This window comes from Oryx dammah, unplaced genomic scaffold (genome assembly GCF_014754425.2).
Source record: "Oryx dammah isolate SB20612 unplaced genomic scaffold, SCBI_Odam_1.1 HiC_scaffold_27, whole genome shotgun sequence".
Classification (NCBI taxonomy): domain Eukaryota; kingdom Metazoa; phylum Chordata; class Mammalia; order Artiodactyla; family Bovidae; genus Oryx; species Oryx dammah.
In genome coordinates, this window is record NW_024070211.1 from 68,219,880 (window position 1) to 68,242,448 (window position 22,569).

The 22,569-nt window shown below is 33.9% G+C and overlaps 1 protein-coding gene across 1 annotated transcript in view; it reads right to left on the minus strand.

Moving 5' to 3' along the window:
- The window catches only part of DPP10 (dipeptidyl peptidase like 10), a 118,646-nt gene that overhangs the window by 86,634 nt on the left and 9,443 nt on the right, over positions 1 to 22,569 (minus strand). The window contains exons 3-4 of the mRNA XM_040228988.1: positions 15,548 to 15,671; positions 391 to 429 (exon numbers count right to left, since the gene is read on the minus strand). Coding sequence (XP_040084922.1) covers positions 391 to 429; positions 15,548 to 15,671 — 163 coding nt within the window. The remainder of the gene's footprint in view (positions 1 to 390; positions 430 to 15,547; positions 15,672 to 22,569) is intronic.

A 22,569-nucleotide genomic window follows, 5' to 3' on the forward strand; every position in this document is an offset into this window, starting at 1 on the left:
AATGTTTATCTGAGTAGCAGTTTATGTGGAGACTTGGTCAGATTTCTGGGCAACTTGAGCAATGCTGATGGTTCCTAGTTTATATGGGCTGCACCTTTTTCTTCAACACAACTATTTACTTTTATGAATGGTCCTGAAATTGGATCCTGGTAATAATTCAACAACTTGTGTTCTATTAAAAAAAAAAAAAAAAAACAAAGTAATCTTTTCACAAATAATGTCATAAAACAAGTCATATATTTTAACAAAAAAGACTCACTTATTCAAACATAACAGAGCCTTAAACTCATATAACTGAAATAACTTTTGAGAAAAAGTTATATATAAAACAAGAGTGAATAGGGTAGATATGATGACAAATGTGACATAAAGAGACCATCTCTACCATACCTGTTTAGACAGCCACGTATCTGACGTCATTTCATATTTCTGAAACAGAACAATTAAATCCATGAAGTATCTAAAGACCAGAATGAGCATGCATTGATTCACTTTTTTCCAACAGTGTTATCCTTCAGGCACTTCTCCCCTCCTTGCAGCTAGTGAAATACTGTGAGAGGTCCCATTGTCATTATTGATTTAAGCTGAATGAATAAGTAGAGAACTGAAATGAAATGATATTTTAATTACAACATCTTTTCTTTGGTGAACCCCTTCAGGATTCTCAGTCATGCTTCACCAGAGATAGAAGATAACTTTCCAGTTCTGTTTGATTACATCATTCAAACTGTTTTGAGTCACTAGACACTGTCTCTTTTCACCTCTGGCCATCGTCAGGACACAAAATGATTAAGACCTGGAATAAAATTTAAGAGTGGACATACAGTCATTCGATTCAGTCTTACCATAGTCACTCTTTCCCCTTAGGTAAAATAATTAACCATTCGAAATGACAAAGCTTTTTGTATCTTTAGAATAATTTCACACATGATCAGAATAAAATTACATATCAAAAAGCAAAATTAGACTAATCTCAATTTGAATATGTGTGTATAAGGCAAATTTTAGTAATGCTGTTTACATGTAGCAACTTATATCTTTTGGTTCTCTGGAAAAATGATTCTATAATAAAAGTATTCAAATGGAGAAAACTAAATCAGAATATATTAGAGATTTTACCTCTATGCAAAATTATATCATTTCAAATTATAAGTAATAATAATTATTTATTTATAGTTTGTTTTTACCAATTTGCCCTTTTAAATACATATTATTATTACATAACTACTAACCATTTCCCCTTTTCAGGGCATTTCCCTTCAAACAGATTTTTTCTTAATTTATATACCTATATCAGAATAACATCTAACTGAATCATTCATTGATTTTCTATTCATATTTTGACAGTAATCATCCTTGATATCTGTAAAACACAGATATGACATGGGGAGAGGGGAGGAGAGGGTGAGATGTATAGAAAGAGTAACATGGAAACTTACATTACCATATGTAAAATAGACAGCCAATAGGAATTTGCTGTATGGCTCAGGAAACTCAAACAGGGGTTCTGTATCAACTTAGAGGGGTGCAATGGGGAGGAAGATGGGAGGGAGGTTCAAAGGGGAGGGGATATATGTATACCTATGGTTGATTCATGTTGAGGTTTGACAGAAAACAGCAAAATTCTGTAAAGCAATTATCCTTCAATAAAAAAAATGTGTCAATGTAACTGCTTATTAGTGTCACTAAGTTTTGTTACAATACACAAAGGTCCAAAATTTCACATGCAATTATTTGTCCTACTATTTAAATTATAGTAGAAAGTAAAATCTTTCTAATTCTATAATGAAATAGAAATATAATAGAATATCAATAAGGTATCAATTCTAGAACATGACTGGGTTCCTATAGCTTTTCTATTGAAGCGTTTTGCCTATATAGATTATCCCTACCTATGTAGACAATTGACAGGTTTTCTCTAACTAGAACATATGCATGAACAATTTGTAAATGACTTTGTAATCAACTGACTAGGAAACCATCCAGAACACTTAAACAAATAAATACTGAGATTCTGATCAGCCTATAAGCCAGTCAGATGGAAGAAGATAATTAAAACAAATTTTCTAATAAGCGCAAGCTAAATGTAAAGAAAATCAGTGAAGCCAGCTGATGCCCATCTATTGTACTTTGTTGTCACATCTATGCTCATCTTTCCAATCACAGATAACTTTTTTCTTCTTTAGTTTTACCTTTTACAGACCATTTAAAAATAATGTTTAAAAGTACTTGTATAATTTGCATATAGTGAAATGTATAGATCTTAATTGTATGTGATGAGTTTTGATAAATGTATTTACCTTCCATCAAGATATGAAAATTTTACATTTTTAAACACATTCCCTCAAGTCCCTTCACAGAGGTTCCAAAAGACAACTACTCCTACAAACTCTTTTTCCATAGGTAGTTTTGCCTGTTTCAGAAATTCAGATAACTGGAATCACATATTATATATTTTTGTGTGTGGGGTTTCTTTCACATCACATGTTTTTGCAATTCATTCATATTGTTGAGTATATCAGCATTCTGTTTCAAGTTGCAGATTGGAATGTCATTGTATTGATATGCTTTATTTTGTTCATCAAAAGTTTTTAATTTTGATGATGGATACTTTATTTTTTTCTTTTACAATAAATGACTACTTTGTCTATTCAAATAGTGAAGTTATATTCCATCTTTTCATCTAGAAGATGATACTAGCTCTTAGATTTAAGACTTCAATGTGCTCAAATTAGTTTTAGAATATAATGTAAGAAATGTCAACCATCCTTGTATTTTCCATCTTATTATTGATAGTTCCAGCATCATTTGCCCCAATTGAATTGTTTTGTCACCTATGTTGATTATTGATTGATCATATAAATATGGATCTACTTCTAGAAAGACTATTCAGTACAATTGATCTAGTCATATGTGTGTTCTCTTCCTCCACTACAATCTCAGTTTCTGGCTTTCTGGTTATTCCTGAAACCATGTAGTAAAGCTTCTCCAAAATTTTCTTTCTTTTTTAACTGGATTGATTTAACTGGCCAGGTATTTTGCATTTCCAAATGCATTTTAAAACCATCCTTTCTATTTCTACCATAAAAGTATGCTGAGAATTTAATTGGTATGGTATTGAAACTACAGTTCAATTTGAGTAGAATTGACATCTACAACATTAAGTCTTTCAATACAGGTATGTGGCTTAGCCTTTATTTATGTAGGTCTTTTCCAATACCTTGCAGGAATGATTTAGTTTTCAATATTAGTATTTTGCCACTCTTTGATAAATATATTTATATGCATTTAATGTTTTAAAGATCTTGATAATATTTTTATTTTCCATCATAATATTCAGTCAGTTCAGTTCAGTCCTTCAGTCACGTTTGACTCTTTGTGACACCATGGACTGCAGCACCCAGGCTTCCCTGTCCAACACCAACTCCCAGAGCTTGCTCAGATTCATGTCTATCAAGTCGGTGATGCCATCCAACAATCTCATCCTCTTGTCATCCCCTTCTCTTCCTGACTTCAATCTTTCCCAGCATCAGGGTCTTTTCCAATGAGTCAGTTCTTTACATCAGGTGGCCAAAGTATTGGAGCTTCAGCTTCAGCATCAGTCCTTCCAATGAATATTCAGGACTGATTTCCTTTAGGATTGACTGGATTGATTTCCTTGCAAGGGAGTCCCTTTCCAAGGGACTCTCAAGATTTTTCTACAATACCACAATTCAAAAGCATCAGTTCTTTAGCATTCAGCCTTCTTTATGGTCCATCGCTTACATCCATACATGTCTACCAGAAAAACCATAGCTTTGACTATAAAGACCTTTGTCAGCAAAGTAATGTCTGCTATTTAACATGCTGTCTAGGTGTGTCATAGCTTTTCTTCCAAGGAGTAAGCCTCTTTTAATTTCACGGCTGCCATCAACCTCTGCAGTGATTTTGGAGCCCAAGAAAATAAACTCTGTCACTGTTTCTATTGTTTCCCCATCTATTTGTTATCTATTTCCATTATTTCCCCATCTATCATAATAATACCAGTCTTAAAGATATATTTTGTTGCTTCTTAAATCTTTCTTTAAAATAAGTGTAAACTTACAGACAAGTTAAAAGACCTGTTCAAGAAGCATCTTCATATACCCTTAGACATATTCCTCATGTATTTATATTTTGCTACATTTGTTTTATTATTATATCTCTCTATTGTTTCTAAACTATTTGAGAGACGAGTAGAAATCTTTTTTTCAAAATCAATTAGAAATGTAATTCTTTTCTAAACAATTTGACAGCAATTTTGTAGTATTGTATCCATTTACCCCAGAATAATTCAGCGAGCATTTCTTAAGAAAACTGTGGTATCCCATATTATTAATAAAATGTTTTTACAGTTCAGTTCAGTTCAATTCAGTCACTCAGTTGTGTCCGACTCTTTGCAACCCCATGAATCACAGCATACCAGGCCTCCCTGTCCATCACCAACTCCCGGAGTTCACTCAAACTCACATCCATCGAGTCGGTGATGCCATCCAGCCATCTCATCCTGGGTCGTCCCCTTCTCCTCCTGCCCCCAATCCCTCCCAGCATCAGAGTCTTTTCCAATGAGTCACCTCTTCACATGAGGTGGCCAAAATACTGGAGTTTCAGCTTTAGCATCATTCCTTCCAAAGAACACCCAGGGCTGATCTCCTTTAGAATGGACTGGTTGGATCTCCTTGCAGTCCAAGGGACTCTCAGGAGTCTTCTCCAACACCACAGTTCAAAAGCATCAATTCTTCGGCGCTCAGCTTTCTTTACAGTCCAACTCTCACATCCATACATGACCACTGGAAAAACCATAGACTTGACTAGACAGACCTTTGTTGGCAAAGTAATGTCTCTGCTTTTGAATATGCTATCTAGGTTGGTCATAACTTTTCTTCCAAGGAGTAAGCGTCTTTTAATTTCATGACTGCAGTCACCATCTGCAGTGATTTTTACAGTAAAAGAATAATAATCAGGAAACAGAACAATCAATTGAAGTTGATGCCTTGATGTATAAAAATAAGCTGAGAAATTCTCTTATGAATTGTGACCTATTCTGGTATTTTTGGTAAATTTGTTACATTTTGTTTATACAATAATATTATCTACAAATAAAGATAATTTTACTTCTTCCTTACCAATCATCATGATAGATATTCCATGAAAGTTACTCTGACTAAAGTCCCTAATTATTTAATGTGTAGAGTTAGACTGTCTATCCTTACTTTATTGTTGATCTTAAGGTGAACATGGATAATGTTTCACCATTGAGTATAGTATTTGTTGATTATTTTGTGGGTATCCTGCATCAGAATGGAGACATTACTTTCTATTCATTTATGTTGAAAGTTATCATGAATGGATGTTGAGTTTTGTTAGTTGATTTTTCATCTAAGATAATTGCTTACTTGTTTTTCTATTTTTTTCTGTTAAAACAGTGAATTACATTGATTTTCAATATAAACTAATCTTAAATTCCAGGCTAAAATCCTATTTAGTCATGATGCATTATTCTTTATATTTGCCAGAATGATATATTAATATGCTAAAATGTTTTATATACATATTCACAACAGATATCAGTCTAAAATGTTCTTATTTAATGTCTTTGTCTAGTTTTGATAACAGGACAATGTTCTTTTATAAAAATAAAGTTGAGAAATACTCTTTCTTTTCCACTTTCTAGAAAATATAGGAAAGGTAAAAAAAAAAAAAATCCATTTTCCCCCAGTTTTAATGAGATATAATTAACATACAACATTGTGTAAGTTTAAGGTGTACAACATAATGATGTGATATATATATATATATATTATGAAATAATCAGTAAAAGAAGTTTTGTTAATATCTACCAACTTACATAGCTAACAGATTTTCTCCTTGTTATGAGAATACCTAAGATTCTCTCAGCAACTTTCAAATATATTATTACTATTCTAACAGGTAAGAGGTAATATCTCACTATGGTTTTCATTTCCCTAATGATTAGAGATACTGGGCACTTGGCTATTTGATTATATCCTTTGGAAAATATCTATTTTAGGTCATTTGCTCATTTTAACTGAATTATTACCTTTTTGCTATTGAGGTTTGAGTTCTTTATATATTTCTGAATAGTAACCCAGCATCAGACATACAATTTGCTGGTATTTTCTCCCATTCTTTAGGTTGGCTCTTCATTTTGTTGACTTCTTCTTTGCTGTACAGAGGCTTTCTAATCTGACATTTGTACATTTATTTAGTTGCTGTGCTTTAGATGTCATATCTAACCATCCAATCCCGAGATCAAAGTCAAGAAAGTTTCCCCCTTTGTTTTCTTCAAGGATTTCTATGGATTCAGGTCTGTTACTTAAGTCTTTAGGCTTCCCAGGTGGTGCAGTGGTAAAGAATCTGCCTGTCTATTCAGGAGACCCAAGAGACCCAGGTTCGATCCCTGGATTGGGAAGAGCTCCTAGAGTAGGAAATAGCAACCCACTCCAGTATTCCTCCCTGAAAAATTCTATGGACAGAGAAGTCTGGTGGGCTACAGACCATGGGGTCACAAAGAGTCTGACATGGCTGAGCACACACACACATTTAAGTCTTTAATCCATTTGAATTCATTTTCTGTGAGTGGTGTAACTAGGGTCCAATTTCATCCTTCTGCAGTTTTCTCAGCATCATTTCTTGAAGAGACTGTCCTCTTCCCATTGCATGTTCATGGCTGCTTTATCAAACAGCAGTTGAATACATATGCACCAGTTTATTTCTGGGCTCTCTATTCTGATCCATGGGTCTATGTGTCTTTTTATGCCACTGTCATACTGTTTTAATTAACATAACTTTTAAGCATAGTTTGAAACCTGGGAGCATGATGACTCCAGTTTTGATTTTCTTTCACATGATTGCTCTGCTATTCAGGGTCTTTTGGGATTCCACAGAGATTTTATATTCTATTTCTGTTAAAAATGCCTTTGGAATCTGATTGAGAGAGCATTTAATCTACAGGTGAACATTTTAACACTATTAATTTTTTTCCAATCTATGAACACAAGATATCTTTCCATTTTTTCTTTCTTCATTTTTTCATCAATGTCCTATAGTTTTTGATGTAAGTATCTTTCACCTCCTAAGATAAATTCATTCTTAAATATTTTATTTTATGCATTCTATGGTAAATGGAATCATTTTCTTTTATTATTTTGATAGTTTGTTATTGTGTAGAAACAGTACTGATTTATGTATGTTGATTTTGTGTCCTGCAACTTTACTGAATTTATTGATTACATCTAATTTTTTAAAATTAAGTCTTCAGTATTTTCTATGTATAAAATCAATTGCAAATAGAAGCAAATTTAGTTTTTTCTGTCCAGTTCTGATGCCTTTTATTTCTTTTTCTTATCTGAAAAACTTCTTGTACTGTGTTAAACAGGAGTGGTGAGAGTGGGCACCCTCATCTTCCTGAGCTTAGAGTAAAAGCTTTTATTTTAGCTTTTCACCACTGAGTCAGAAGTTATCTATACATTTGTTATATGGACTTCATTATGTTGAGGTATGTTGCCTTTATATCCACTTTGCTGAGAATTTTTTTTCATGAATGGCTGTTGAATTTTGTTAAACATATTTCATCTATTGAGATGATTTTTATCTTTCATTCTATTAATGTTGTGTATCACACTTATTAACTTGTATATGTTGAGTCATCTTTGCATCTGAGGGATGAATTTCACTTGATCATGGTGTATGATCCTTTTAAAATGCTCCTGAAATGAATTTGCTTGTATTTTGTTGAGAAATTTTACATTTATTTGCTATTTCTTGCAGCATCTTTGTCTGGCTTCAGTAGCAGAGAAATGCGTGCCACATAAAATGTGTTTGAATGTGTCCCCTTCTTTGACATTTGGGAAGTGTTTGAAAGGACTAGTGTTTATTCTTCTTTAAGTACTTGGTAATTTTCACCAGTGAAATCATCTGGTTCTGGGCTTTTCTTTGTTGGGAAGATTTTTATTTCTGATCAATCTCTTTAGTAGTAACTGGTCTTTTCAGGTTTTCTATTTTTTCATGATTCAGTCTTCATAGGTTTAATGTTTTTAGAAATTTATCCATTTCCTCTTGGTTTTCCAATAAATTGGCATGTAATTTTTCACAGCTGTCTTCTATGAACTTCTGTATTTCTGCAATATCTATGTCAATTGTTATGTTTTCTCTTTCATTTATATATATATTAGTCATCTCTTTTTTTTGGTCAATCTGGCTAAAGGTTTGCCAAAATTGTTTATATTTTCAAAGAACCAGGTCTTAGTTTTATTAATTGACTGTATTGTTTTCCAATTCTCCATTTCATTTATTTGTGCTATAATATTTATTTTTCCTTCCTGCTGCTAATTTGGGGCTAAATTTATTCTCTTTCTAGTTATTTGAAATAAAAAGTTATGCTGTTTTTTGGACAGCTTTCTGTTTCCTTCATGTGTGTGTTAATAGCTATATACTTTCTTCTTAGACCACCTTTAAATAATTCCCATAAGTTTTGGTATATTGTGTTTCCATTACTGTTTGAGTCAAGATACTTTTCTATTTCCCCACTTATTTTTTATTTGGTTCACTGGTTGTTCAAGAGTGTGTTGTTTACTTTTCAAGTGTTTATGTTTTCTCTAATTTTCCTCCTGTATTGATTTCTAGCTTCATATCACTGTGGTAAGGAAAAAAAAGCATGATCTTAATCTTTAATTTTCTGAGACTTGTTTTGTGGCATAACATATAATCTATCCTATAAAAAGTTCCATGTATGCCTGAGAAGAATGTGTATTCTGATGCTATTGCATGGGAGTGTTCTATATGTGTCCATTAACTCCAATTGGTCTATAGCACTGTTAAAATCAACTATTACCTTTATTCCCTCAATGATACATCCATTGTTGAGGTAGGATGGCATTCTAGAAAGGTCAGCTGTTATCATCTTGTCCAGGAAGATGGAGCTTGCTATTGGGGTCTATTTTGGGACAAAACCACTTCTGAAACTCTGAAGTGTATGTGTTATTAGATAGGACTTGCTTGATTTTCTGTATAAGCTTCACTGTAGGACGAGCTCTACTATTGCTCCCATCAGACTTCCTAATGAGCAGGATTGGGAAGTATAGTAGACAGGGCTATAAATTAGCTTCCTTATCCAGGGAGGGTTGGAGAATGGGCTCCAGTGCCTGCAGAGCACATTGTAAGGGACTCCAAATCAGGCAAATCTGAACAATGAGTTTCCTGAGAAGACAGGGACAGTGATTTTGTTCTGTAGGTGGGAATAGAACTGGCGGGATGTACTGTTCAAATGCCACTGTATGTGAGGATATAGGACGGGTTATGCAGCATCCTGGGTGCTCTGGTTAGGTTTACCAGTTGGGTGGGGCTAGCGGTTGTATTTAGCATTGAGTGAAGGTATGAATTAGCTTCTCTACCTGGGTGAGTCCACAGACCAGGACCCAAGATTGGCAAGGCTACTGTTTAAAGACTGAATCATGCTAAACTGTGCACCAAGCTCCCTGGCAAGACAAGCATTGGTTTTGGATCTGCAGAAGGGCAAACCACTGGCTGTGTTTACTGCTCACTCAGGTGCCACTGGGCTATATAGGTTTCCTGATCAGACAGTCCTGAGCTGCACTCAGTAGTAGACAAAGCTATGAACTAGCTTCTTTCTGCAGGGCTACAGAACAGGCTCCAATGTTGACTGTGCTTGCCATTTGGGATCCTGAATCGGATAAAACTGCAAACCCAGTTCGCTGGCTGGATAGGATCACTGTCTTGGCTGTACAGACGGCAAAGATGCTGCTTTGAATTTCTACTTGAGCACCACTGGGAAAATGAAATGTCTGCCAAGATCTGAGAGCTGATGGCTATAAGTTCCACCCTACCCTTTTCCATCACAATCTCCAGTGGTCTAATCCTCCAAATTCCTCTTCCTGATCCTCCTGAGGCAAGACCCAAGTGAGCCTTCCATGAAGAAATCACAATTCTGGAGGAGCTAGATGTTCACCTTGGACTCTCTTTTTTTAGAGACACCTCTTAGTGTGGCACACAATAGTGGCCTGAGTGGAGGGGGCAGTTATATGGTCAGAGTGTAGCCACTCTTATCTTTTTAATGGGTTCTTTTCAGTCTCTGTGGCCCAGGGGGTGCTTCAGTCTCATCTCCATGTCCTAGGATTTTCATAACAGTGTCCTATATATGGATATTGCTTTTGGTCTTCTGAGAGAGACTAAAGTCTGGAATGATCTATGTTGCCATCTTGATGACACATGTGACTTCTTTTATTTCTTAAATCATTAAAGAAATCCATCACTGAAGACACTGTTTTCTGGAGTTTTTGTTGTGGGAAGATTTCTGATCATGGAATTCAATTTCTCTAATTGATATGGAAATGTTTCAATGTTTTTCCTCTTCATATATGTCATTTTTGGTCATTTTTACCTTTTGAATGATATTTTTCATATCATATCTTCAAGAATGTATGGCATACAACTCATTTATTATATCAAAATATAATATGATATATGCACTATATGATATCTACTTTCTTTTTTTATTGAGGTTACAGTTGATTTACAAAATTAGTTTTCAAGTACACACAGTGTTATAAAATCTTTATACTCCATTTAAACTTATTGACTATACTCCTTTGCTGTAAAATATATCCTTGTGGCTTGTTTATTATATATATATATATAGTAGTTTGCACCTCTTAGTTCTCTGTCTCCACTGGTAACCACTAGTTTATTCTCTGTATCTGTGAGTCTGTTTCTGTTTTGTTATATTCATTCATTTTATGTTTTAGGATCCCTGTATAAGACATAATACACAGCAATTTTCTTTCTCTGTTGGATTTATTTTCCCAAGTATAATACCCTCCTGGTCCATTCACATTATTGCAAATGGCATCATTCCTTTTTTTTTTAAGACTGAGCAGAATTCCATTGTGTGTATATACTCTGATCAAGCAACTTAGGTTTCTTTCCTATCTTGTCTATTGTAAATAATGCTATTATGAAGAATGGAATGCATGTATATATTCAAATTAGCATTTTGGGTTTTGATTTTACATATAGATATATATACACCCAAGAGTATATTTCTGGGTCATATCATAGTTTTGTTTTTAGTTTTCTGAGGAACCTCACACTGTTTTCCAAGTAACGACATCAATTTGCACTCTTACCAACAGTGTACAAGTGTTTGCTTTTCACCACATCCTCCTAAACCTTTTTTTTAAAATAGCTATTCTGATGGCTCAGACAGTAAGGCGTCTGTCTACAATGCGGGAGACCTGGGTTCGATCTCTGGGTTGGGAAGATCCCCTGGAGAAGGAAATGGCAATCCACTCCAGGACTCTTGCCTGAAAAATCCCATGGACAGAGGAGCCTGGTAGGCTACAGTCCGTGGGGTCGCAAAGAGTCGGACATGACTGAGCGACTTCACTTCACTTCATTCTGATAGGTGTGAGGTGATATCTCATTGTGGTTTTGATCGGCATATCTCTGATGATTAGCAATGTTGAACATATTTTCATGTGTCTGTTGGCCATCTGGAGGTTTTCTTTTGGAAATTGTCTATTGGGGCCTTCTGACCAATTTTTAATCAGGCTTTATTTTATATATTGACTTTTATGAGCTGTTTGTATATTTTCTATATTAATCCCTTGTGAGGCATAACATTTGCAAATACTTTCTCCCATGGACCAGATAATCTTTTTATTTTGTCAATGGTTTCTTTTGCTGTGCAAAAGATTTTAGGTTGAATTAGATCTCACTTTTAAAATTTTGTTTTTATTTCTTTCACCTTAGGAGACATTTTTAAAAAATATTGGTACAATTTATGTCAAAGAGTGTTCTGCCTATGTTTTCTTTTAAGAGTTTTAGAGTTTCAGGCCTTATATTTAGGTATTTAATCCATTTTGAGTTTATTTTTATATACTAAGTGAGGAAATGTTCTAATCTCACTCTTTTATATATTGCTTTTCCCAGCACCACTTTTTGAAGAGATTGTCTTTTCTCCACTGTATATTCTTGCTTCTTTTGCTGTGGATTAATTGACCTTACATGTGTGGGTTTCTTTCCAGCCTAACTATTCTATTCCACTGATCATGTCTGGTGTGTGCCAATACCATTCTGGTTTGATTGCTGTAGCTTTGCTGTATCATCTGAAGTCAAGGAAGTGTGATGCTTCCAGCTCTGTTCTTCTTTCTCAAGATTATTTTGGCTGTCTGGAGGCCTTCTGTCTTTTCACACAAATTTCAAAGTTAATTAGTTCTAATTCTGTGAAAAATGCCCTCAATATATCCATTGGGACTCTTTCACCTTGAAACTGGCACTTTGTGGGGTGTTTCTTTTTTCATCAGTACACATAAGTATTCATCAGGTTTTCATGTTTTAAATATAATTTTTGCTTTCACCGATTTTCTCTATAGATTGTTTTGTATTTATTTGTGATTTTATTTTTATATTTTATTCTTTCTTATTGCTTTGAACTAAATTTATACTTCTTTCTCTAGCTTCATAACTAAGAGCTTTATCATTGATTGAATACCTTCTTCCTTTTCTAATATAAGCATTTAAAGATATAAACTCGATTTTAATATATATCATTTTATTCATCCACATAATAATAGTTTGACAAGTTATGTTTTCATTGTGCTTGAATTCTAAAATATTTTGTGATTTTCCTTTAACATGAGTTATTAGGAACATTTTAAAAATTTTCAAATATTTTCCAAATATTCTTTATTTGCAGGCATGCTAGGTTGCTTCGGTCATGTCTGACTCTGTTTGATCATGTGGACTGTAGCCCTCCAGGCTCCTTTATCCGTGGGATTGTTCAGCCAAGAATAGTGGAGTGGGCTGCCACACTCTTCTCCAGTTAACACTTGTTACCCATTTCTAATTTAATTCTCCTGTAGTCAAACAAATATATTCTGCTTGATTTCAGCTTCTGCATTTTAAGACTTGTGAATATTTCCTTTATACTCAAAAGGACTATTGATTATATAGTCATTGAATGAAATTTTCCTAAATATCGATTTAAGTTGTTAGTATTGTCTGAATCCTTTATTATATTTATGGACTTTTTGATTACATATTTCTTCCAATACAATGAAAATCATATTTAAGACCCTAAGTATATTTCTTTCTATTTCTTCTTTAGCTTTGTCACCTTTTGATTATAAATTTTGCTTATGTATTTAGAATCCTTATTATTAGATATATAGGTACTTAGAATTGTTATAGCTTCCTAATCAACTGACACTGTATCATTATTAAATTATTCTATTAATATTAAAACTTTTATTTCTCTAATACCTTTTGAAAAGCTCAAAACTAGAGTGCATTTTATTTTACTCCCACATTTATCATATTTGGCACCTGTACTTCCCTAATTTTGATCTGAGTTTTCATCTGATATCAGGTGTTTTAGCCTAAATAAATCTCTCTCCTGCAGATCTACTTTTGATGAATTATCTCAGTTCCTGTTTATCTGAATCTATCATCTTTTGTCTTCATTTTTGCAGGGTATTTGCATAGGATGTAGACTTTTAGTTTGATACATTTTCCTTCAGTCCTTTAACAATGTCTTTCCATTGCTTTCCAATACAGAAGCAGTATTACTCATCATTATATTTCACAATATGTAACATGCTTTTTCTCTCAGGATACTTATTTTTTTTAATCTTTTGTTTGAAATAATTTATGTAGTATGTGATGACATATTTTATCTTTATTTTGAGATTTGCTAACTTCTTGGATATATGGATTAATGGTTTTTCATCAAGTTTGGGATATTTAAGTCAGTGTTTCTTATGTATTTTCCACCCCACTATCTCAAAATTTGAGGCTTTGTTCATTTTTTTCCCGGCCTTTTTCCCTTAGGAATTTTGTTTGAATTATTTTTATTTCCCCTACTATAACAGATTCTAACTTGTTGATAAGTTCATCCAAACAATTTTTAATTTCAGACACTGTAGTTTTCAGTCCCTGAAATTCCATTGTTCTATTTTCATAGTTTTTATTTAGCTACTGAGATTTTTCATCTGTTTACTCATTATAGCCACTCTTTAACTTGTTAAAAAAAAAAAAGTAAAAGCTTTTTTTTTTTTTTTTAAGTTTGTTTGTTAATTCCAATATCTACATCCTTTGTATGTCTGCTACTTATTTTTGGGGAGGTGGGTGAGTTATATTTTCTATGTTTCTAGGTATATAGCATATTTTAATTGTATGATTGATACCGTGAATGCTAAGTTTTGAGAATTCATTTTTATTTTTTTTTTGAAGAGTAGACTTTGTTCTGTCAGGCAGCTAGTTCACAAGCAAATGACCTCGATTCCTTCAAGGTTTAATTTGAAGGTTTATTAGAAGGAGTTTATAGCAGTTTTATTCCTAATACTTTTTCTTTCTGGGCTCTGAGTTGAACTCAGGGCTTTTACTGAAAGATCTCTATTTTTGCTGTTCATTGGTCTAAAGTCTCCAAGCATTCTGGAACTTGCATCTTTTCTATTTGCTTCTCTTTCTGAGATAGGCCCTGTACTTACACAGCTAAGTACTGAGATAAAGACTTAAGAGATCCTTTACATAGTTTGCTGAAGTTCTTTTCTATATAGCTCCCATCCTGTGGTACTTATCCTGCAAATTTCAGCCACAATAGCCTCAAACTAATTCTCCCTATCTTAATGGATCAGTTGTGCTTTTCTTGGATGCTATTACCTTACAATGTGGCCTCAAATGTGTCAACAGTAAGAAACTACAGGTTTATTTCACCTTTCATGTCTCAATTGTCTTATTGTCTATCATCTGACTATAGTTGTTTAATGTATTTTGTAAAGTTTTAGAATTGATTTCTGTAGAGATACTAGGCTGGCAACATTTACTCCGTCATATCTAGAAGCATAAGTCTGAAAATTTTGTTGTTAAATAATTGAGAATTCTTTACCAAGTACCCATTATGTATTATAACAATTCAAACTTATTCAAGTATCTCTTTTATTAAGGATCTTAAAAACTATATGTATAGAATCTATTGAATATTTTACAAATATGATTATAGAATTTAAATACAATATATTTTCAAAAGATATTCAAGAATCTTTTTTTTTTTACTACTTTCAATTAATTTAAAGACAGAGACACTTTGTTAGAAGACTAATCTGGACTACAGAAAATCACTGAATCTTTTGGAGTATGTTTAAAAAAGACATAAAAGAAACATCCCATGTTCTCAAGTTAATCACTGTCAAAATGTAGAGAGAAAGTTCATATTTGAGAGTGAAACTAACATGGCTTGGACTATCTTTTATATTATATAAGAATTCATTGTTTTAAAGCCTAGTTTATTCTCTTTGGTTTATCATCTGTATTTCTTACTTCAAAGTATGTAAGACATATGAATTAAAGTATACACTGCTGATAAAATGACTATTCTACTACCTTCAGAGTTAAATATTGAAGTCTTTGCACAAATGACTGTTTACTTTTCCTTTGAGAGGTAGCATAATTGATTTTATTTTAAGCATGAAGGAAAGCAAATTATACTCACTCTGCTACAAGCACCAGTAGTGGTCTCACAGACTGTGAGGATGGAGATGTTCTGAGGTCGATTTAACCATCTGACCACCGTCTTGGTGTTGCTTACCCATTTAACCATAGTGATATAGTATTCTCTAGTTTGGAAACAAAATTAGAATTTACATTAAGAGCCAGAGAACCAGCATAGTTCCAAAAATTATACTTGTTATTTTATATGCAGAATAAAGAAAACACTATAAGGATGTCATATTACATGAATCTCTCTCTCTCTATATATATATATATATATGTATATACACATATACATGTGCTTCTTCAAGTATTGACATATGTAAATACAAATTATGTGTATACATATATATGTAAACATGTGCACATTTACAAATATACAGAAAATCTGAGACTAATGTTAAAAGTGAATGATTTCACAGAAGGAATATTTTTAGAAAAATAAAAATAATCAAAATGCTATATCTTTATAAGTAATTTTTTATTTTTTGTTGATTACTACAGTACTAACATATGTGCAAAATAAGTAAAAACTTTCTAAGCTATATTCTATTTTACTTTTTCAAAAATATTCAATAATAAAAGGCAAATCTTATTATTGATTTAATAATTATTTCTTAGGTATGACTTCCATGTCATCTCACTTTATCCAAGAAGACTTGAGATACAGAGTCATGAATAGTTTGTTTTGGTCTTTTTGCTTGTGGGACAAGGGCCACTCTCAATCTTATTCATAATACTTCTTACAATATTGCTTTTCTAGCTTATTCACTTGAAAAAGTTTAAAGCATACAAAGAATCAAATGGAGAGTAATGAAGGGCTACTGAATTTTTGGTATATTGAGGATGCTAATTATGATGATTATGATGTCCTCAGACTGGTTGTGGACTGGGGAAAGTTATATTTTTCCCTTACAGTTTATATTTTTTCATTATAGAGTCTATGTCTGGAAATTTACATAATATGTCACAAAATTGCCCAATCAACACGTAACAACTGCACTCATCCATAATTCAATTTATGATAAGAAAAATCTAACAAAATTGCCCAGTTTATGAATATATGGGATGCTTTAGAAATGGTTTGAAAAATGCCATCCATGTATATTATGTTAAAATTAATCCATCAAATTTTTATATGACTTAAAAGAAAAACACTTATGAAAGAAAAACCTTCTGTCCTTAGACACATCTGGGTTAGACATTCAGCTACCTGAATCTCACATTGCTAACATTATTGAGTAGTTAGTGCTATCTCTAGAAAATGTGTTAGCCCATCAAAGAGAAAATATCAGTGGAAGGACAAGCATAACTTGTTATAAAGTGAATCTTGCCATATCTTCTTCAACAAGCTCTTCAAGACATCCAGTAGATTTCACAACCAGCTGAGTCCCACATGAAAATTGCCTAGAAACTCAGTGAAGTCATAGAATAAAGTTCCCTAGATAAAGTTAACAAAGCAACTTCGAATAAAATATGCAACTGATTTAGGATTAGTCTTTGGCCAAATGAATGGAACTTGTAATTCTTAAAAAATATATCTCTCTCTCTATATATATATCTATATCTTGTTCATTTTCACTGTCCTTTATTTAAACTGATTTATTTTACATGTATTATGTTTGGCAGTGTGAATACTAAAAAGGAAAAATTATAAGCATCAGCTTTTAAGAAATACCTAGACATTTTAGCATGGAGTAAAATGATAATGGATACTATAATCAATCAGGAAAAAAATGCTGAATTGAGATAATATATATTTATCATTAATTGGCGTAAAAGTGCAAAACTGAAGGAAAACAGATTTGATTGTTATAAACAACTGATCATAGATTGCAAAATCAAAGTGCCCATATTTATTGAAAAATAATGCCACATAGAAGAATTTTATAAATGATCAGAAATTTGTCTCAATTAACTAAAGTGAGTGGTAGTATACTTTGTGCCAAATGAGAACTAACATGAATGATTTTTAAAATAGATAACAACAGGAACAACAAATAACATTTAAATATTCATTTTAAGTGTTTTTCCTTTCAAAATAGTTCTCAAGTGAAATGTTTTAAGAACATATTTGCAATGTCTTCCCAGATATTGATACATTTGTTACCTATGACAGGAAATCTTGGCTTAAAAGAAAATTATTATTTATAAAAACAATTAAAATTCAATTAAAAACAAAATTCAACTGGTACAAATCTGGTGAATAAATGATTTTTAAAAGGAAACTAACTTAGGTATAAAATTAAGTTAATTATTATTTATAGTCATACCACTTATATTTTCTCTTTGATCAAATAATATTATTTTGTGCATTTGTGCATAATGTATCTTATGTTCATAAGCAAAATTTAGTCTTATGTGAGACATTTTAGTACATATATTCAAAAGGATTAGAGTTCTCCATAAAATAAAACTTGTAAAGGTCATTGGGATAATTTCAAACCATTGAAATCTCTGTGATAAAGTGTTGGAAATACCCAAAATGAAAGATAAGTGGAACTTGACACCTAAAAAGGTAGGGACGATCACATCCCATATTCTTTCTTTCTTTCTTTCTTTCAAGATCCTAGGTGCACATCTCCTTATGATTCATAAAGACATTTTCAGTTTGCATATAAATATTTAGGGTTGCTCTTAATGAGGAAGTAAGGACATGCCTCTACCTGAAAATGCCACACTATTTGGCCTGCCTGTTGCAAATGTGGCTGTCCTCCTGGAACTTCATCTTATGAACACATTAGATCTGGTGTCCCACAACCAGTGGCCAGCAAAACTGTCCCTTCCTTCTAACTGGTTTTCCTGCTTGTTCCTAGTCTCCATGGCTCTGGATTACCCAGGAAGCCCTCAAGGATCTCTCTGGTCCTCTTGAGCCACAGAGACAGAGACAAACAGGTTAGAGGGATTGCACTCAAGTCAAGAAAGATTTTCTACTAGCTGGGTGGTCTGGTACAGGAGATCTAGTTGTTCACAAGGGTGTTTGAAATGGAGGTGCCAGCATCATCAGCAGACAGGTGCGTTAGCAGTCACACCTGTGTTTTCATTGGCTTCCTGTTCAATCACTCCCCTTTGTTCACAACAGTCTTTGTGCACATATGCTCACATGCTTCCAGATAATCCAAGATCTCTGCCCATTAGTGTGTTGTGATGACATTCATGACTAACTCACAGCTAGGTCCTCCGTAGACCTCTGTTATTAATAGCAAATATGCATTACTTATAAGAAGGGTCATTTCCCTAACAAAGATACATTTATTAATTATATTTTTGGAAGGCATACACCTTCATTGGAAAAATAAGAGATGCAGACTAGACATGCTTCAATTAAATAGGAAGAAAAAGCAGGGCAGTTTTAAGCCCAGAGTGACAGTGGCAGTTTGACAGCATCACATGAATGAAACAGTCTGAAAACAATGGGTCACAAGGGTGGATGAAAAAAGAAAGATTTCAGGTAAACAAAATAATGTCAAAGACAGAGAGTAAGGAGAACCTAAAGATAAACCATTATTTTTATTCTTCAGCCTAGAGATGAATTAACACAGGAGATGATCACTACTCCAAAACAGTGTGACAATTCGCTACCCTGTAGAAAAATCTATGATTCATTGTTATAAAAATATTTCCTCTAAAAGTTAATTATATATTTTTAAGTTCATACCTAAATTCTCCAACATCTATGGGAATACTAATAAATATGGAAGTATTGCTACTAATGTTGGTACCAATAAACTAATTTGTATATTTATATATCTAATGGGGCTTCCCTGGGGCTCAGATGGTAAAGAATCCACCTGCAGTGCAGGAGACCTGGGTTCAACCCCTGAGTTGGGAAGATCCTCTGCAGCTGGGCATGGCAACCCATTCCAGTATTCTTGCCTGGAGAAAACCCATAGACAAAGGAGCCTGGCAAGCTACAGTTCATGGGGTCGCAAAGAGTTGGACAAAACTGAGCGACTAAGTATACACTCATATATCTAACAGTTACAAAAATAAAGAGTTTTTGTTAGTTTTGAATGATTTAAGAATACCATGGCAAATAAGATTGGGAAGACAGATAAAGGAAAATAAGTATATAAAGGATGCCTAAAGTACCCCAAAGGAAGGCAATGGCACTCCCCTCCAGTACTCTTGCCTGGTAGGCTGCAGTCCATGGTGTTGCTAAGAATCAGACACGACTGAGGGACTTCACTTTCACTTTTCACTTTCATGTATTGGAGAAGGAAATGGCAACCCACTCCAGTGTTCTTGCCTGGAGAATCCTGGGGACGGGGGAGTCTGGTGGGTTGCCGTCTATAGGGTTGCAGAGTCAGACACGACTGAAGTGACTTGGCAGCAGCGGCAGCAAAGTACTACAAAGGGCTTCCCTGGTGACTCAGATGGTAAAGAATGCACTTGCAATGCGGGAGACCTGGGTACGATCCCTGGGTTGGGAAGATCCCCTGGAAGCAACCCACTCCAGTATTCTTGCCTGGAGAATCCCCAGGAACAGAGGAGCCTGGCAGGCTACAGTCCATGGGGTTGCAAAGAGTTGGACATGACCTAAGTGACTCAGCACACAGCACAAAGTATCACCTAGGGTAAACTCCATGTCCAAAAGACACTAATGCAGTTTAAACAGTTATATAATCTGCAATGCATTTGAGAAAAATATGGCAAGTTTTCAGGAAAAGCACAAATAATGCTAAGATAAATCATCATGTATGTATAGGCTTGTGTGTGTGTCTGTATGTGTTTGTGTGTGTGGAGAGAGAGAAAGAGAGAGAAAGACTGAAACACACACACACACCATACATACACAAAGACAGAGAAAAAGCCATAGGGACAGGAACAGAACCAGAAACAGACAGAACTTGGCTTCAGATAAATTATTGTGTATCCTGGTGGACATTTCCAACCCACCCCTAAAGTAATAACCATGATAAATTTCTTAAGGTCAACATTATCCTTAAATCATTTGCACTGAATATGCTCCATTTGCCAGATCTAGTCTGGAGTTTGCCCCTTGCTCCCACCGTTTCCAGAGCCTGAACTCAACCAACAGGTTCCCTAGCCCAAGAGAGACCTCTGGAGGAACTCAAAGCTTTAGAGGAGAGGATTCAGTTTTATTCTTTGGACACTCTCCCCTCTTTACGGTCTGGTTTTGCAATGACTGAATTGTTCTACCTGCTGGTCCATCCTGTTCTTTTGCTACAGGCCTTCTCAGGCTTTTTAAGGAAGCCTGCCCCTTGTTCCTTCAGTCCTGGGGTAGTAAAAGCTTTCTGCTATTGCAGACTCTTTTGTTGCATTCCCATCCCTTGTGAGTTTCCTTTTAATCCTTCCCATATCTTTGCTAAAGGTCCCTTAATTAATACATTTCAATTGCCCATCTTGAGTGTGTCATCTTAATTTTCAGAACCCTGACCAATAAATTATGAAAAATGATAACTCTTAGATCTCAAATGTGTATATCATCAGGGAGGGCACAATAGTTTTCTAGCAAATTTCCATACGGCTAAAGTACTGAGTATTAACTATTATAGATACTGAAAATCCTAAAACAAAATCAAGAGAAAGTATGAGATTAATTTCCCTTTGATGTGCAGATTAATGTAGCATTCTTTGATTTGCACTGTAGATATATTTCTATGTTGTTCATGCTCGCGTGATTTTAGACCCATTAAACTAACACCTGTGCTTAGAGAGGCTAAATATAGGTGATAGGAAATTGGACTAAAGTGTTCATCAGGAATAAATGAATAAGGAAATGCAGAAGGAAACATGAAAACTGAAGCACGGGGAACATTTGAAAAAACCGTTTTGAAGTAAACTTTGATCTTGAGTTTTCCAACAAAAAGAGTAAATCATAAACTTTGGTGCATTTCACATGTAACAAATCGCAGCTATATAATTGTTGTGTTGTTGTTTAGTCATTAAGTTGTGTCCAACTCTTTGAGACCCCATGGACTGTAGCCTGCTAGGGTCCTCTGTCTGTAGGATTTGCCAGGCAAGAATACTGGAGTAGGTTGCCATTTCCTTCTCCAAGTTACATAATTATGGAAGAAAAACAAAACATACTAACATGCTACATACATTGTATAGATAAGGTATTACCTGACTCTTCCAAATGCAGATCAAATTCATTGCCAGAACAACATACCTGAATTACACTAAGAACTTTTTCTTCACAGGATGCTTCTTCATTCTTAGAGAGATCTAGTATATCTTTCTATATTTCTATATATTAGATTGCCTACATTTAAAGATATACAATATCTTTTTGCAATGGGTACCTAACTTGATCACATTTTACCTCAAATATTAAAGAGATATGTGCTTAACTAATACTCTAATAATGACAATTGATTCCACCTTTAGAAATTTTTGTATTTGATGACACTACTATGTCCTATCTAGTGAATTCATTAGAGAGGCTCTTAAGTAATAGCATCAGGAAAGAAATCTGGACATTATAAAATTGACTTCCATTTTAAAGATTTTTAAAATTAATGAAAATTAGAAATTATTATTTTAAGATGAGGGCATTCAGGCCCAGAGAGAGATAAAGAGTGACTTATCCAAGGTCATATAATAAAGTGGTAGCAGAGATATAACTCAAACACTCCAGTCTAGTGCCCTTTCTGTTAGTTCAGAGTGCCAAACAAATAGCGAAAGGACAGATCACAAAAAATATTAATAATTTTCATAATTGCTTCATTTGTGTGTAAAACTTTCACCGCTGGTAAACCAAGTTCAGAAGTGGAAGTTTCATCTGATTTGGTCAACCTATACTGTATTCTATATGTCAATTTTATGATAAAAGTCTTTTATCACAATCTAGATGAAATGCTCTATAACTTGAAAGATGTTTTATTTCACTTTCTATCTCTCCTGCCAACTAATCTTAAGATTCTATGTCAAGCATACTTTTTCTTTGGACTTCATCTTTTCCATCAATAATAGGAAAAGTCAATGTCAGATAGTTAATGGAGGCCTTTCCAGTGTAAGCATAACATATATTTTTAACAACTCCTCTTCAAGTAGGAA